Source organism: Myotis yumanensis, unplaced genomic scaffold (assembly GCF_028538775.1).
Source record: "Myotis yumanensis isolate MYYU_CA2020_CCGP unplaced genomic scaffold, mMyoYum1.0.hap1 SCAF_1, whole genome shotgun sequence".
Lineage (NCBI taxonomy): Eukaryota > Metazoa > Chordata > Mammalia > Chiroptera > Vespertilionidae > Myotis > Myotis yumanensis.
Window position 1 is genome coordinate 206,518,805 of NW_027223752.1, and position 15,975 is coordinate 206,534,779.

The 15,975-nt window shown below is 39.3% G+C and overlaps 1 protein-coding gene across 4 annotated transcripts in view; it reads right to left on the minus strand.

Moving 5' to 3' along the window:
* The window catches only part of EXOC1 (exocyst complex component 1), a 54,809-nt gene extending 40,214 nt beyond the window's left edge, over positions 1 to 14,595 (minus strand). For 3 of the 4 annotated variants that reach the window (XM_070396361.1, XM_070396344.1, XM_070396353.1), the window contains exons 1-4: positions 14,473 to 14,594; positions 7,606 to 7,739; positions 4,827 to 4,957; positions 1,286 to 1,445 (exon numbers count right to left, since the gene is read on the minus strand). In XM_070396361.1, coding sequence (XP_070252462.1) covers positions 1,286 to 1,445; positions 4,827 to 4,957; positions 7,606 to 7,729 — 415 coding nt within the window. In that variant the 5' untranslated portion in view covers positions 7,730 to 7,739; positions 14,473 to 14,594. Of the gene's footprint in view, positions 1 to 1,285; positions 1,446 to 4,826; positions 4,958 to 7,605; positions 7,740 to 14,472 lie in introns of all 4 variants that reach the window. The other variant, XM_070396335.1, reaches the window with a different exon arrangement.
* Between the last annotated feature and the right edge of the window lie 1,380 nt (positions 14,596 to 15,975).

A 15,975-nucleotide genomic window follows, 5' to 3' on the forward strand; every position in this document is an offset into this window, starting at 1 on the left:
GCAACAACTCTGTCCTTTCAACTGCTTTTTTTTGAGATAAAGAATATAACACAAATTGCATCTACAAGGCATAGAGAACCATTTTCTCACAATGTTATATCTTTAAGAAAGAAAGTTTAAAAGAATAAAATCTCATATATTTTCAATAATTAACAGTAGAGTTTTTGTCTTGCATCACAAAACAATCTGTAGTAACATTCCTGAAGACATACTGATCAAAATTATCCTAATTAACTTCATGTCTAAGGATGTTATCCTGATAATATAATAACTAATATTTATTGAGTACTTACTACATATCTGGCATTGCTCTAATCATGTTTATATATTAAGTAGTTTAATCCTCACAACAATCCTATGGGTAGATACTTTCATTACCTCTATTTCTTAGATAAGGGAAACTGAAACACAGAATAATCCAAGTCACACAGCTAGTAAGTGACAAAGCCAGGATTGGAACCCAGGCAATCTCCCTTCAGAGTTGTGTTCTTAACCATTACACCTATACAACTATACTCTGCACAAAAATACAGCTACAAAGATATTCATCTTAGAGTTTTTTAAAAGAAGCCAAGATTTGTCCAGCTGGTTTGGCTCAGTGGTTGAGTGCCGATCTATGAACCGGAGAGCACGGTTTGATTCCAGGTTGGGAATGTGCCCAATTTGTGGGCTCTATCCCCAGTGTGGGGCATGCAGGAGGCAGCCAATCAGTGATTCTCTCTCATCACTGATGTTTCTATCTCTCTCTCTCCCTCTCCCTTCCTCTCTGAAATCAATAAAAATATATATTTTAAAAAAGCAAATATTGGAAAATTAAAAGTAAATGACTAAATAAATTATAGCATACCCATATAATGGAATACTATGGTGCCATTGAAAATAAGGTTGGGTAAAAGAATAAATAAACACGAAAAAAAAAGAAAGAAATTAAAAATAAGGTTGGGTATTTAATAACATGGAAAATGTTCATGATACATTATATGAGAAAGTAAGTTACAAAACAATGTAAATTTCTTTATTTGCAAAAATATATATGCATAGATTAGAAGAATTCTAACAAAATGTTATCTCCGAGGATTAAGTTTATGTGATTTTTATTTATTTAATTTAATGTATCATTTATCTATAATGGTCCTATAATGAATAATCACTTCTGAAATAAAAATTGTCTTTAAATTCTTTCACAAAAAGTAACTCAGTGTTCTAATTACTTTGAATAAAATCAAATTATATATTCAGCTATAGATAAAACTGATTTCACATGGACATTTTTATTTAACTTTACCTTCCAAAAGCTGTGAACTGACATTGACAAAATCAATTTTCTTCCGGAGATAGCGTTGATTCAATTTCCAAATGCATGAAATAAATGCATTCTTTTCAGCAGTGCTGCTGGCAACCCATTTATATATTTTTTCAAAATGTAAATCAAATTCAGGATTTTCCTGAAATAAAAATATACAAGATATTGTTTTTAATTATATCCCATTTTCATTACTGTAAAATCTACATTTCAATAAAACAAAAAGAAGTTGAGGCTGTTCTTGGAAAAAAAAAATCACCATTAAAAATCAGCTAAGTGATTTATAGAGAATGGCTCAGAGAATTCAATTTAGAGCAAAAACATTGTTTACCTCCCAAAAGAAGCTAGATTAAACACAACACAGTGTTTTGGTCATTTTCTTCCTGTCTCCCTGAAGTCTATGAGTAAAAATATAGGATGTCTACTTAATGGCTTTGTGTCTCAGCTTCCTAATCTGCAAAATTACAATGGTCTCTAGCTTTGATGCAGACAGTGATGGCGAACCTTTTGAGCTCTGCGTGTCAGCTTTTGAAAAACCCTAACTTAACTCTGGTGCTGTGTCACATATAGAAATTTTTTGATATTTGCAACCATAGTAATACAAAGACTTATATTTTTGATATTTATTTTATATATTTAAATGCATTTAACAAAGAAAAATCAACCAAAAAAATGAGTTCGCGTGTCATCTCTGACACGCGTGTCATAGGTTCGCCATCACTGGATGCAGACCTAATTTTTCTTTTTAAATTGCCTATGGGGTTTTAGAGTTTTACCTCTTCTTTGATAATGTACTTTATTCATAACTATGATTTGACACTACTTCCTTGATAATGAATATATCTCTAATTATAACATATAAGAAAAAATACAATCTATATCCTCATGTGGTTTTCTCTAGAACAGGTCAGGTAAAAAGCAGAGACTGCCCCTAACTGTTTTCAATTCTGAAAATAGAGAATGATTAAAAGTGTCTCAAAAGTCAAAAAGAAACTCATCTGATGTGAAGATATTGCACTATAATTTCTACATGTCTCTTGAGCCACATTACAGCAATAATTTCATGCCAGGCTAATTCTACCTTGAATGTAAAACTACTTTACTACAATATAAAAATGAAAACATGTGGATATATACTTTTCTTCATATCCAAAGAATTTAAAAAAAATAGACTCAAATGTTAATAGTTTACAGAAGGCTAATATATTCAATTAATTTGAAGTGTTATTTAGGGGGAACAAAATGTAAATAAAAACCTTAAAGGCAAGAGAAGTTATATCAGACTTATACTGTGAAGACTTGAGATAATTTAGGGATCAGGATTTGACCCGTGCATGGCAAAATCATATTATAGTAGCATGGAACTACCAATTTAATTTATATCTCAATAAACAGAACTGAATGTCAAAAGATTAAAAACTTACATTTACAATGAATAGGTAGTTGCATTATTACTTACAAAAAAAAAATCTAAGAGTACTGGCAACTAATATGAAACTTGATGGGAAATGGTCTCTTCTCTGGGAATATTTCCCATAATGCCATAAAACAAGCTGAGTGCTCCAGTGGCAACACTCACACAAATCAATGTGTGATACTAAATGCCTAATGTTAGGCTAGGTATAAAAATTTTATGTTTTATATCCATATATAGCATATACACATCAAGGTGCCTACATAAAATAAAATAAAAAAGTCCATTAAGCAAGTCAGCAATGAGGCGTCATCTGTGAGAAAGCATTCCAATAAGCATTCAGCCAAGTTAGCGAATTATGCAAGTCAATGGGGTTATGAAGTGCAAATCTATTGAAGGAAAAAAAGCTTTTCAATAAAGGTAAGTTTCTAAAAAGCCCTTAAAGTATTTTCTCTTAAACAGAAACCTACCAAAAGAGTCTCTACTCTTGATCCCTCCCCAGAGTAACAAAAATTATTTGTTAAATAATTTACTAAATTATTTTTTAAATCCCATTTTAATTTTCTTTCCAAACATACACATACACTCAAAGCATCCGCAAAACCCGTTTCTGTAGTTTTCTAAAAACAGGGTGCTCCTTAGGAATAAAAGCAAAGGCCTAGTCTGTATTTAAAGGCATTTTCTCTATTTGAGAGCTTGTTTGGAGGTTCTAGCAGGGGAGCACAGCTACTCATATACCCTTGACCGAAGATCGGTCCTCTCCTGGGGGCGGGGGGGGGGGGGGGGGGGGGGTGGGGGGGGGGGGGGGGTCGTCCTCTTAGACCGAGCGCGCAACTTCGGGAGGGACGCACAGGGACGCACATGGATCGGTGAGGGAGGAGGGGGACACCCACCTAGCCAGCCAGATCAGCCGAATCAACCCTGGCGATCAATGGGGTGACAGATGTCGCAGCCAGATCGCCCTCACATCCCATTTTCTCTATTTGAAAGAATCTGAATTCTACAGATATGCAGGGCTCTCCTAAAGTAGTTTTAGCTTCATTAGAACATTATTTTTCACCTGACTCAACTGCCTGTCATTCTGTCTAGTTTTCAATTCCTCACAGGTTGGTACCAGGGTAAGAATAAAACGAGAATTTTATGTTAGCAGATTACTCTACAGAGGTAGTTTTTACTTCTTTGTATCTTTTTAATAAATGTATGAGACTTAAAGAGTTAAATCAAAGGGCACCTGTAGTGACATTAATGCAAACCTTGCTGCTAGCCCCATCAACAGTGCCAGTGTATGAGGTACCAAGCATTCTCTGGAGCTCTGGGGTTGCCTTTGGGCTGCAGAGGAAGAGGAGGAGGGGAAGCACCTAAGTTAATCAGAGGAGTTCTCCTTGATTTCTTTGAATAAGGTACTGCTGTGGAAATCCATGCATTGTCAGTAATAAAGGTGGCCCTTTAACATGATTATCATCTTATTCAACTTTCTTGGAGTTTGAATATGGCTTAAATGAAAGGTGTAATATTTATATTCTTATATCTTATTCTTGAAATTCCTTAAAATAAGGTGTGTAACTCACTATCATTTCCTTTAATCGAGCCACAAACATCAGACGATGGCCTCAAAAGGTGCTTCAGCTGGTGATTCCATATTAATTCGTGAGGACTAAGAAAAACATGTATTACATGTCTTTTTGAACTAAGTTTCCCTGGAACAATGATTTTTTAAAAAACAACAATACACTGTTTTAAATCTGTATTAATTTATGGGTTTTATACTAAGTATACCTGACTTATATGCACAGATTCAAGGTTATTTTGCTCTAGTTTATGTCTTGTACACAAACATAACTGTAGCTCAAAAAAAAGCAAAAACAATGAAGCAAACATATATATGTGCTTATTTTCAGTAGCCTAAGAGTGGGGAATGGGAGAATGGAAAGTTGAATGATACAGTTTAGACTAATTCTTATTTAGCTGATGGACCAGTGGATCACAAAACAGCAAGATTAGACCATTTTAAAAGACATAATACTATGCCATAAAATGAAAGACACTTTTTGAACACAGGTAAAAAAAAAAAAAAAAAAAAAAAGAAAGCACTTAAAAAAAACACCATACTTTAATAGCATCTTTGGCATCTACCACAGCAAGGTCTCGAAGGGCCCAAGCAATTTGCCTTTTGTAGAAATCTCCTTTATCAGATTTCTTGACTTTGACCACCTTCACCTGCACAGGGCGTTCAGTTGTCACTGTTGAATGAAACACACACTTACATTAGAAATATTATTCACTTACTCACTTGTCATTCATTCATTCACTCATTGCAAATATAGCTGTCAGGTGCCTATACACTGTACTAAAAAAGGAGCAATATTTCATAACAAATGCTATGACTGAAGAATACTCAGAATACTAATGAAAAATTCTAAATCATACTAGAGGGCCAGAGGCAGATTGCTTGAGAAATGACGCTCTTAAAACTCAACAAGAAAAAAAAGCTGATTGAAAAATGGGCCAAAAACCTTGACACCTCACCAAGAGGAGACACAGGTCACAAAGAAGCATATGAAAACATGCTCCACAAATTAAAACAATAAGCTAGCATTACACATCTATTAATGTGGCCAAAATCTGAAACACTGACAATACAAAATGCTGGCGAGGATGTGAAGCAACAGGAATTCTCATACATTGCTGGTAGGAATGCAAATAGTACAGTCACTTTGGAAAATAGTTTCTCGGTTTCTTACAAAACTAAATATACTCCTACCACACAATCCAGTCACTGTGCTCTTTGTCATCTACCCAAAGGAGCTGAAAACAAGTGTCTGCACAAAAACCTACACACTGATGTTTATAGCTGCTTTATTCATAATTGCCAAAACTTGAAAGCAACCAAGATGTCCTTCAGTAGGTGAGTGGACAAACTGTGGTATATCCAGACAATGGAATGTTATTAAGAACTAAAAAGAAATGAACTATCAAGCCAGGAAAACACATGGGTGAACTCTAAATGCATGGTATTAAGTGAAAGAAACCAATCTGAGAAGGCTACATATTGTGTGATTCCAACTATATGACATTCTGGAAAAGGCAACAATATGGAGAGTAAAAAGATCAATAGTTGCCAGGAGTGAGGGAGAGATGAACAGACAGAATGCAGAGAAGATTTTTAGGGCAGGGAAAATACTCAGTATGATACTTTAATAATGGATATAAATCATTAAACATTTGTCCACAACCACAGACAGTACAATACCAAGAGTGAATCCTAAAGGTAAACTATGGACTTTGGGTGACTGTGATGTGTCAGTGTAGGTTTGTTTTGGTAGCAAATATACCACTATTGTGAGTGGTATTAATAAAGGGAGAGCTATGTATGTGTGGGGGCAGGAAGGGGTATATGGAAAATTTCTATCTCCCTCTCGATTTTGTTGTAAACTTAAAGTGCTCTAAAAAATAAAGTCTTAAAAAGTATATTAATGCTATGATAGGATCAAAAATCTAGGAATAAAGCCTTTACAACCATAAACCTTACTGAAAGGCATTACAAAAAGACCCAGATACATGGAGAGCTACACCATGTTCCTGGAGAAGACTCAATTTATTTTTTATTTATTTATTTATTTTTTAAAAAATATATTTTATTGATTTTTTACAGAGAAGAAGGGAGAGGGATAGAGAGCCAGAAACATCGATGAGAGAGATCGATCAGCTGCCTCCTGCACGCCCCCCAGTGGGGATGTGCCCGCAACCAAGGTACATGCCCTTGACCGGAATCGAACCTGGGACCCCTGAGTCCGCAGGCCGACGCTCTATCCACTGAGCCAAACCGGTTCGGCGAGAAGACTCAATTTAAAAATGCAAGATCTCTCCAAAGTGAACTACAGATTCAAAACAATTCCAATAAAAATCCCAACAAAATCTGGAACTTGACAAGTTGATTCTAAAATTTAGGTGAAAGAATAAAGTACCAAACAGGATAAAATGAAAACCAAATGTAAGAAAAAACCCAGAAACAGATACACTCACACTCATCACTACAAACATGAACACAACAAATTAAAGACTATAATGTAAAAGGTAAAATTATAAAACTTTTAGAAAATAATATAGGTGAAAACTTTCATTACTCTAGGATAGGGAAGGCTATTTTAAGTAAAACACCAAAAGGGGAAGACAGAAAAAATCAGATTAATTTGATTTCATTAAAATAATAAATTTCATTAAAAGACATCATAAAAAGTGAAAACATAAGCCACAAACTGTATCCAGATTATATAAAGAACTTAAAACAGCAAAAGGACAAGCAACACTACAGAAAAATGAGAAAAAGGTCTTTAACAGGCAAATTTCTTTTTTTAAACTGATTTTTAGAGATAGAGTCAGAGAAAGAGAGAGAGCGAAATCAATTTATTTTTCTACTTATTTATGCATTTATTGATTGATTCCTGTATATGCCCTGACTGGGAATCGAACCCACAACTTGGCTTATCCAGACAACTGAGCTACCTGGCTAGGGCCAACAGGCACATTTCTTAGACAAGGAAACTAAATAGATAATACATTTGTGAAAAGAGGCTCAATCTCATTATTAATTAAGGAGATCCAATTTAAAACCACAATGAAATACTATTTCACAACCACCAGACTGAAAGTATTAATAGTCTGTAAAAACCCAAGTATCATGGTATGGTTAGTCTTCATTTTATATATATAAAATAGAAATTCTTTTGTATCTACTCAATACTCAATTTAAAAAAAATTTTTAAGAATAAATTTGCTGGTCCAACAGTTTTTCAGCTAGAGAAACAATGAGAATATTTTAAAAAGGAAAAAAAATCCTCTAGAAAATAAAAGAATGCCAAACAAGAACTTTTTCTTACTACATACCCACCTGTGGCACACAAAAAACAGTTCTTTTTCTTTTTTCCTGCTTTGCAGACATTGACAATACTCAGTAGGCGTTCATCATTTGGTGTAAAAATGTCTCTTTGTAACGCATGCTTGATTGCTGTCATCTTTACTCAGCTGAAAAGATTCGGAATATATATATTAAGCTCATTCTCAAAATCATTCTATCTTACATTGTTCCATTTATGATAAAAATTATCTTATTTATGGCTAATAAGCATAGGAAGAATGATTTAATACATTAATATACCTACATCATAAAAATAAAAAGCTGAAAAAGAAATTAGAGAACCAGTGTTATCAAACTCTAAAATCTTTGGAAGTGCTCACCAAATATTATAATATAAAATAAAAAGTTAAGGAAAAAATTTAAAAACTCATGCTCAATCTTTAAATATAAATTTCTTATATAAAGATCTCTTACCACTCAATTACAACTCAACAGTAAAAAGACCAATAGCCCAATTAAGAACTGAGAAAAGGATTAAAAAAATTTTTTTTTACTGATTTCAGAAAGAAGAAGGAAGAGGGAGATAGAAACATCAACGAGACCTAGATCAGCGCCTCCTACATGCCCCCTCCCAGGGATTGAGCCTGGAACCCAGGCATGTGCCCTGACCGGGAATGGAATCAGCAACCTCTTGGTGCCTGAGTCAACACTCAACCACTGGGCCACACCGACCGGGCAAGCAAAGGATTTTAAGCACATGAAAAGATGGTCCACATCATTAAATTAGAAAAATCTAAATCAAAACCACAATGGGATACCTATCACTTTACACCCACTAGGGTGGGTAACAGTGAAAAGACAAACGTTGGTAAAGATGTGGAAAAAAAGGAACTCTCATACTGGCTATTATAAAATGGTGCAGACACTTTGGAAAATAGTTTGGCGATTCCTCAAAAAGTTAAATATGGACTTAACATATGATCCAGCAATTCCACTCCTAGGTATATACTCAAGAGAATTGAACATTTATGTCCACATAAAAACTTGTACATGGTCATAGCAGCATTATTCACAATAGCCAAAAAGTGGAAACAACTCTAATATCCATCAACTGATGAACTGATAAAACAAATTGACATGTAATCCATACAGTGGAATATTATTCAGCCATAAAAGTAGTGACAGATGCTAAAACATTGATGAATCCTGAAAACCTGCTAAGTGAAAAAAGCAAGATACCAAGAACCACATATTTTATGATTCTATTTATATAAAATGTCCAGAGCAGACAAATTCATAGGGACAGAATGATGTGTGGTTGCTGGGGCTGGGGTGAAAGAGGAATGAGGGGTGACTGCTAATGGGTGTGGGGTTTCTTTTTTGTGTATGAAAATGTCCTTGAATTACAGTAGTCACAGTTGTATAACCGTGTGAATATACTAAAAAAACACTGAATTATACACTTGGAAAGGGTGAATTTTATGGTATATGAATTCTATCCCCATAAAACTGCTATAAAAAAATAGGTTTCTGCCCTGGCTGGTTTGGCTCAGTAGACAGAGCATTGGCCTGCAGACTGAAGGGTCCTGGGTTCAATTCTGGTCAAGGGCATGTCCCTTGGGTGCACATCCTCAGTGGGGGGTGTGCAGGAGGCAGCTCATCGATGTTTCTCTCTCATTGAAGTTTCTAACTCTCTATCCCTCTCCCTTCCTCTCTGTAAAAAAATCAATAAAATATATTTTTTAAAAGAAGATGCTTTAAAAAAAATAGGTTTCTGCCCTGGCCAATTGCTCAGTGGTTAGAGCACCAACCTATGCAGTGAAGAATCACGGCTTGATTCCCAATCAAGGGCACATACCTTGGTTGCAGGTTCCTCAACCCCATAGGAGTGTGTGTGGGAGGTAACTGATTGATGTTTCTCTCCCCACCCCCATCCACTCTCTCTAGAAATCTATGGAAAAAATATCCTTGGGTAAGGATTTTTTTTAAAAGAAGGTTTTCATTTATCTCCTTTTTCTCATGTTATTCAACATGTTTTTAAAAATATCAGATTGAGTTAAATATTTTTAAAAATATTTTTAATCATATTTTTGAAAGGTATCTTTATATATATATATATATATATATATATATATATATATATATATATATTGTGTGTGAATATATAGTACTATTTTCCAATGCAAATTAACTTCTACTTCTGATACCATTTCTATAGAAAATGAAGAAAGTATGTTTTAAGTAAATGACATAGAATGAATTTTTATAACACAAGGAGACTTGTAAACAAGGTATCTCCTTTATTTTACTGTGAAAATTTTATCTTTGCTCCAACTCAAAAAACTGCTTTTCTTACAAAAATTAGATATTCCCTCTTTCTCCTCATCTCAGCCTCTAGTCTTCGGACCTCCTTCTCTTTCCTCTTTTGTCTATCTGACCTCTCCCAAGCTTCTTTTCAAACCTAGCCTGGGAACAGTGTCCATTTCTCTACATCCACACTACCCCTTCAAGATCTTACTCTGTTTATAGATAAGTTCACTCTGTTTATAAATCTCCATAAACAGTATATATTTCCCCACTTCTCTTGTGCTACCATATACCACTTAAAAAGGCCACATGTCCTTGTTCACTGTATTCATTATAAATATCTAAATCCAAACAAAGCTAGATTTTCAATGTTGCTCAGCAATTCTTTAACATTTCCTTCAATGATTCCTCTTCCTACTCCCCATCAGTGTTGTTGCAAATCCTTATTTCTTTCTTCCAACCCCCACCTCCAGTACCAGCCTCCTCTCTCTCTGCAAATGACTTCATCTATTCTGCAGAGAATAAAGAAGCCATGAAGTACAATTTTCACCAATTGCCTTCTTTTCCACCTCTTTCCATCTTCACCCATCTTAACCTCCATTCCACTTATTACAAAATGCCCTTGTTACCAATTCCTTAATATGTTGTAGGGCCTACATCTGTGTTAGAAGTTCTATTCCACCCCATTCCAAAGCCACACAGGATACTGGCCAGTTTACTTTTCTTTCTATCTCTAGGTTTTATTAATGCAATTTCCTTTTTCTGGAATTCTTTTCTCTCTGGGAAAGTCCAACTCATCCCTCAAAATCTGTGAAGCAGTCACACATACACAATGAATAATTCCCTTTCCACTTCTCTAACACTTCCTCTATACTCTGCTAACACAGCACTTAAAACTATATTTTCTAGCTAGTTGTATTCTCTCCTCCCATTAAAAGTAGCCCCTTGTAGACAAGGACCATGTCTTACTCATCTTTGTATTCCTTTGGCAAGGACATAGTAGGCATCTAATAAATTAACTAAAATGAAAACCAAATAGGAGAATCGAAGATGGCGGCATAGGTAAACACCGGAGACTGCCGCCGTAAACAACCACTTCAAAAATACAACTAAAAGTCGGAATGGACATCAACCAGAACCACAGGAAGGCTGGCTGAGGAGAGACTCTTCAACTAGAAGCAAAAACAACAGCATTCTGACGCACAGAGGAGGTGCAGTGTGGAAAATTTAAAGGTACGGTGGTGCGGTGGTGAGGTGGTGCGCGCGAAAAGCGGGCTGGTGGCTGAGGGCGCGGTTGTCGTTTTCAATCAGGAGTGAGTCTCAGACTCTGGGCTACAGATCCGGGCGAGTCTCTAGGGACCCAGACTCAAACGGGAGAAGCGGGACTGTCTGGCTACGGCCCCTCCGAGGTTTGCAGCGGTTGCTGGGACAGAGAGGCAGAGCCCCTGGGGACGGACTGAGAGCGGCCATAGCTGCTCCCTCCCCCCGCCCTGTTGAGCCCGCCCCGCCCAAGCCCTGCGCACAGCCATTTGCCGATCGCCTCAGGCAAGGGCTGGACTAGCGCCTCCCCAGAAGACAGACGCTTTCCAAACAGCTGATTCCTACAGCCAGTCGGCCTGGTGGTCAAATCCCTCTAGTGTTAACTACAACAATTAAGGCTTGGCTAGAACAAGACTGCGCACAGAGACCACAAGGGGGTGCATCAAGAAAGCATAGAAGATGCGGAGACAAAAAAACATGACAGAAATGGAGGATATGGAGCTAAGAATCGCAATTTTGAGGGCTTGCCATAAATTTGTGCAGAGCCTCACAAAAACTAATGAGACCCTCGATGCTACGATAAAGAAATTAGAAAGTAAGCATACACGGACTGAAATAAAGAATATTATACCCAATAGCAGACCAGAGGAGCACAAGAATCAAACCAAAGATTTGAAAGCAAAAAACACCCAACTGGAAAAGCAAAATGAAAAAAGAATCCGAAAGTGTGAAGATAGTGTAAGGAGCCTCTGGGACAGCTTTAAGCGGACTAATATCAGAATTATTGGAGTGCCAGAAGATGAGAGACAGCAAGATATTGAAAACCTATTTCAAGAAATAATGGCAGAAAACTTCCCCCATCTGGAGAAAGAAATGAACTTACAGGTCCAAGAAGCACAGAGAACCCCAAACAAAAGGAATCCAAAGAGGACCACACCAAGACACATCATCATTAAAATGCCAAGAGCAAAAGACAAAGAGAAAATCTTAAAAGCAGCAAGAGAAAGAGGCTCAATTACCTACAAGGGAATACCCATACGACTGTCAGCTGATTTCTCAACAGAAACTTTGCAGGCCAGAAGGGAATGGCAAGAAATATTCAAAGTGCTGAATACCAAGAACCTACAACCAAGATTACTTTATCCAGCAAAGCTATCATTCAGAATTGAAGGTCAGATAAAGAGCTTCACAGATAAGGAAAAGCTAAAGGAGTTCATCACCGCCAAACCAGTATTATATGAAATGCTGAAAGGTATCCTTTTAGAAGAGGAAGAAGAAGAAAAAGGTAAAGATACAAATTATGAACAACAAACATGCATCTATCAACAAATGAATCTAAGAATCAAGTGAATAAATAACCTGATGTACAGAATGAACTGGTGATTATAATAGAATCAGGGACATAGAAAGGGAATAGACTGACTATTCTTGGGGGGAAAAGGGGTGTGGGAGATGCGGGAAGTGACTGGACAAAAATCATGCACCTATGGATGAACACAGTGGGTGGGGAGTGAGGGTGGAGGGTGGGGTGGGAGCTGGAAGGAGGGGAGTTATGGGGGGAAAAAAGAGGAACAAATGTAATAATCTGAACAATAAAGATTTAAAAAAAAAAAAAAAAAGAAAACCAAATAACATGACAATGATAACTTCCCTAAGCTTAGTTCCATCTTCCCAACTCTCACATCTGTAAACAAATGTCCAGGTTCAAAATCTGTCATATTTGATTCTCCTCCCCCCTTGTCAACATGAAATCTGCTACCACATTCTGTTGATTTCCCCTCATCGACACATTTTGTTCTCACTGTCAACGCACTAATCCAGGTTCACATCAATTACATTTATTTAACAGTACAATACCTGGTTATCTCTTTGCAAGCTCCCACAACCCCAAAACACTCAACAAACCAGGAATATTAAAACACAGCTTTCATTAAAACACGCTCTTGCTCAGCTCTTATTAGTGTTCCCAAATACAAACCTTCCACTCCAAGCCCTGCTGTTCATTCTGGCCTATAAATCTTTGCTTAGGTGCTTTTCCATGTGGGGAATATCACCTATCCAACCCCTAATTATATTTCACTGTTGACATAAAGTTGATTCAATCAAGATCTTATTCCAAATTGATCTCTCCATGGCTGTGGCACTCACTGTAGTTACTAAGCAGTCAAGCACTTGCTGCAAACTGCTTCATGAGAGTGTAAGCTTGTGCATCTCAACGACTCTTCAGAGACACAGAGAGAGAAGGCGGAGGAGGGGAGGGAGGGGGAGAGAGAAAGACGCGCTTTGGCACAGTTCTGTGTTCTTTCTTAGTAGGTATTCAACGAACACCTCCTGCGGTAACCTGAACGGAGTGGTAAAAACCGGCCAAATGAATGACCATTAGTGGCCAATGTTTACAACACAGTTCCTCTCTGGTTAAAAGCAACAACTGACTATATGGTTCGTGGTAGAAAAAGAAAAAGAGGACTGGCCATACCTCATAAAGGAGTTAGGCATAAGGAAAGGCACTAGGTGACCCCCATTCATTCAGCAAATACTGATGTCATACTACGTGCGCCAGGCACTGTTCTAGGTTACAGCGATGAACACGACAGACTAGTTCATGAAGACACCACCACCGCAGTGCCTCCATGGCATTTACATCCTAAGGGTCACGCGATGAACTCTTACAGCCTTTACAAAGCACCTTTCTGTAAAGACAGTGGATAGATCACTCTGTCCTCTAAAGTTATTTTCCAGATTTAAGAACCCACGTTTGACCGCGTTCCAGGGGCAGTCATACACTCTGTGCGGGCTCTCGTTTCCTGAAATCCCGCTTGATCAGCACATTTCCTGGCAAACAGCTGGTCCATGTGAGCGTCCGGGTGGGTTGGGCCCCGCATGCCATCAAGACATCTCAGCCCGCGGAGCACTGTCACCCGGCGGAGAAAACCGTGCACGGACACAGGGAAACGCACTTAAGAGATTTGGAAGAAAATGTGTATTTGGACAAAGAAGGGGAAGGTGCTGTCACGCCCTCCTGCCCGGGTCCGAGCCGAAGAGCACATGATCAGGGTCGATCGCCAATGACACCTGGTTCCCCTGGGCAGACCCACAGTGGGATGTGTGGGGACGGCTCTCCCGGCCCCAGGGCAGCGAGGAGCTGGGGAGGATCCGGGCGGACCCTGCGCCCGACCCGGAGGCGAGAGAGGAAGGGCGGCCAGAGCGGAGGGAGAGGTGCCGACGCGGGCGCCGAGCCAGCAGGGGACCGGGGAGCAGCGCGAGACCCCGGCGCCCTCGGCCCGCTCGTCCGTCCGCCGCCGGGACTGCTGGGCAGCGCGGCCCGAGGCTTACCGCGAGGCCGGGCCCACCCGGCGGGGCCCAGGCGGGTCCTCCCAAACCGAAAGGCGACGGGGCGGGGCGGCCGCCGCTCCTAAGACGCGCCCCTCAGTGGAGCAGTAAACCGGAAGTGGCGCGGCCACCACTTCCCACATCCGGGCACGTGATAAACGACGCCGGAAGTGGACCCGGCGGAGAAGGAAAAAGAGGCGGCGGTGGGCGTGGGGAGGCGGGGCAAGGCCTCGCGGAAGCGGCGTGTGGGCCTCAGGCCGTGGGGCGGCCTCTGTCGCTCATAGACTGGCTGGGCACCTGAGGATTTGGCGCTGGTGATGTTACACTCTCTAGAGGAGTTATTTACCTAACGGTTTATTTAAGAAGAGATCCGGTCTAGGAACTAGAAGGTCCAGGTTCGATTCCCGGTCAGATCACTTGCCGGGGTTGCGGGCTCGATCCCCAGTAGGGGGCGTGCAGGAGGCAGCCCATCAACGATTCCCTCTCATCATTGATGTTTCTCTCTCTTCCTCTCCCTTCCTCTCTGAAATTAATTAAAAAAAATTTTTTTTTAAAAAGAAGAGATCCAGTGATGAAGTGTTAACGAGATGATGCCTATGCAGGGTTAAGTTTGAGAAGTATAGGTGATACAAATGTTGGTAGCAAAGCAAGAGATTCATTTACGCCGTAATCTTGGCACCTGTTGTATGCCAGGCCCTTTGATGGAGGAAGGGCAGCCAGAGCGGAGGGAGATGATTCAGACATGGATCTGCCCTGAAGAAGTTCACAGTATGGTAGGGCTAAACAAGATACACACACATATACATCTATAATAATAAAAGCGTAATATGCTAATTAGACCAGACAGCTGAACGACCTTCCAGATGAAGCCGTGCTGGCGGGGCCAAGGCAGAGGCGGTTAGAGGCAATCAGGCAGGCAGGCCAGTGGTTAGGGGTGATCAGGCAGGTGAACGGTTAGGAGCCAGCGGTCCCGGATTGCATCCAGGATTGCGAGAGGGATGTCTGACTCCCGCAGGGATGATCAGGCCGAAACCTGCAGTCGGACATTCCCCGAGGGGTCCCAGATTGCGAGAGGGTGCAGGCCAACTGAGGGACGCCCCCTATCCCCCACCTCTGTGCACAAATTTTGTGCAACCGGCCTCTAGTATAGAATAAAAAAAAGTAATTGACCAAAGTGAGGTGTTGGGATTTCAAAGGAGTGATTTCTTTGCTCCAGTGCAAAAGCAGTGCTTTGCAAGGGTTCTGCAGGGATCCATTCATGCATGGATTCATTTATTTGACAAACAGTGCCACCTCTATGCCAGGCACTGTGTTGGTGCTGGAGATACAAAGACAGAGATCCCACTAAGAAGAGGGCACATTCTCATTGGGGAGACAGAATTAAATAGGTAGATAAATTGCAGTATAGTGTGGTAAACCCAACAACAGAGGTAGATAAGTTCCATGGGAATGCAAAAGAGGTAATAACTCACTCTGTCAGGGATCTATTCACCGAGAAAGAGACAA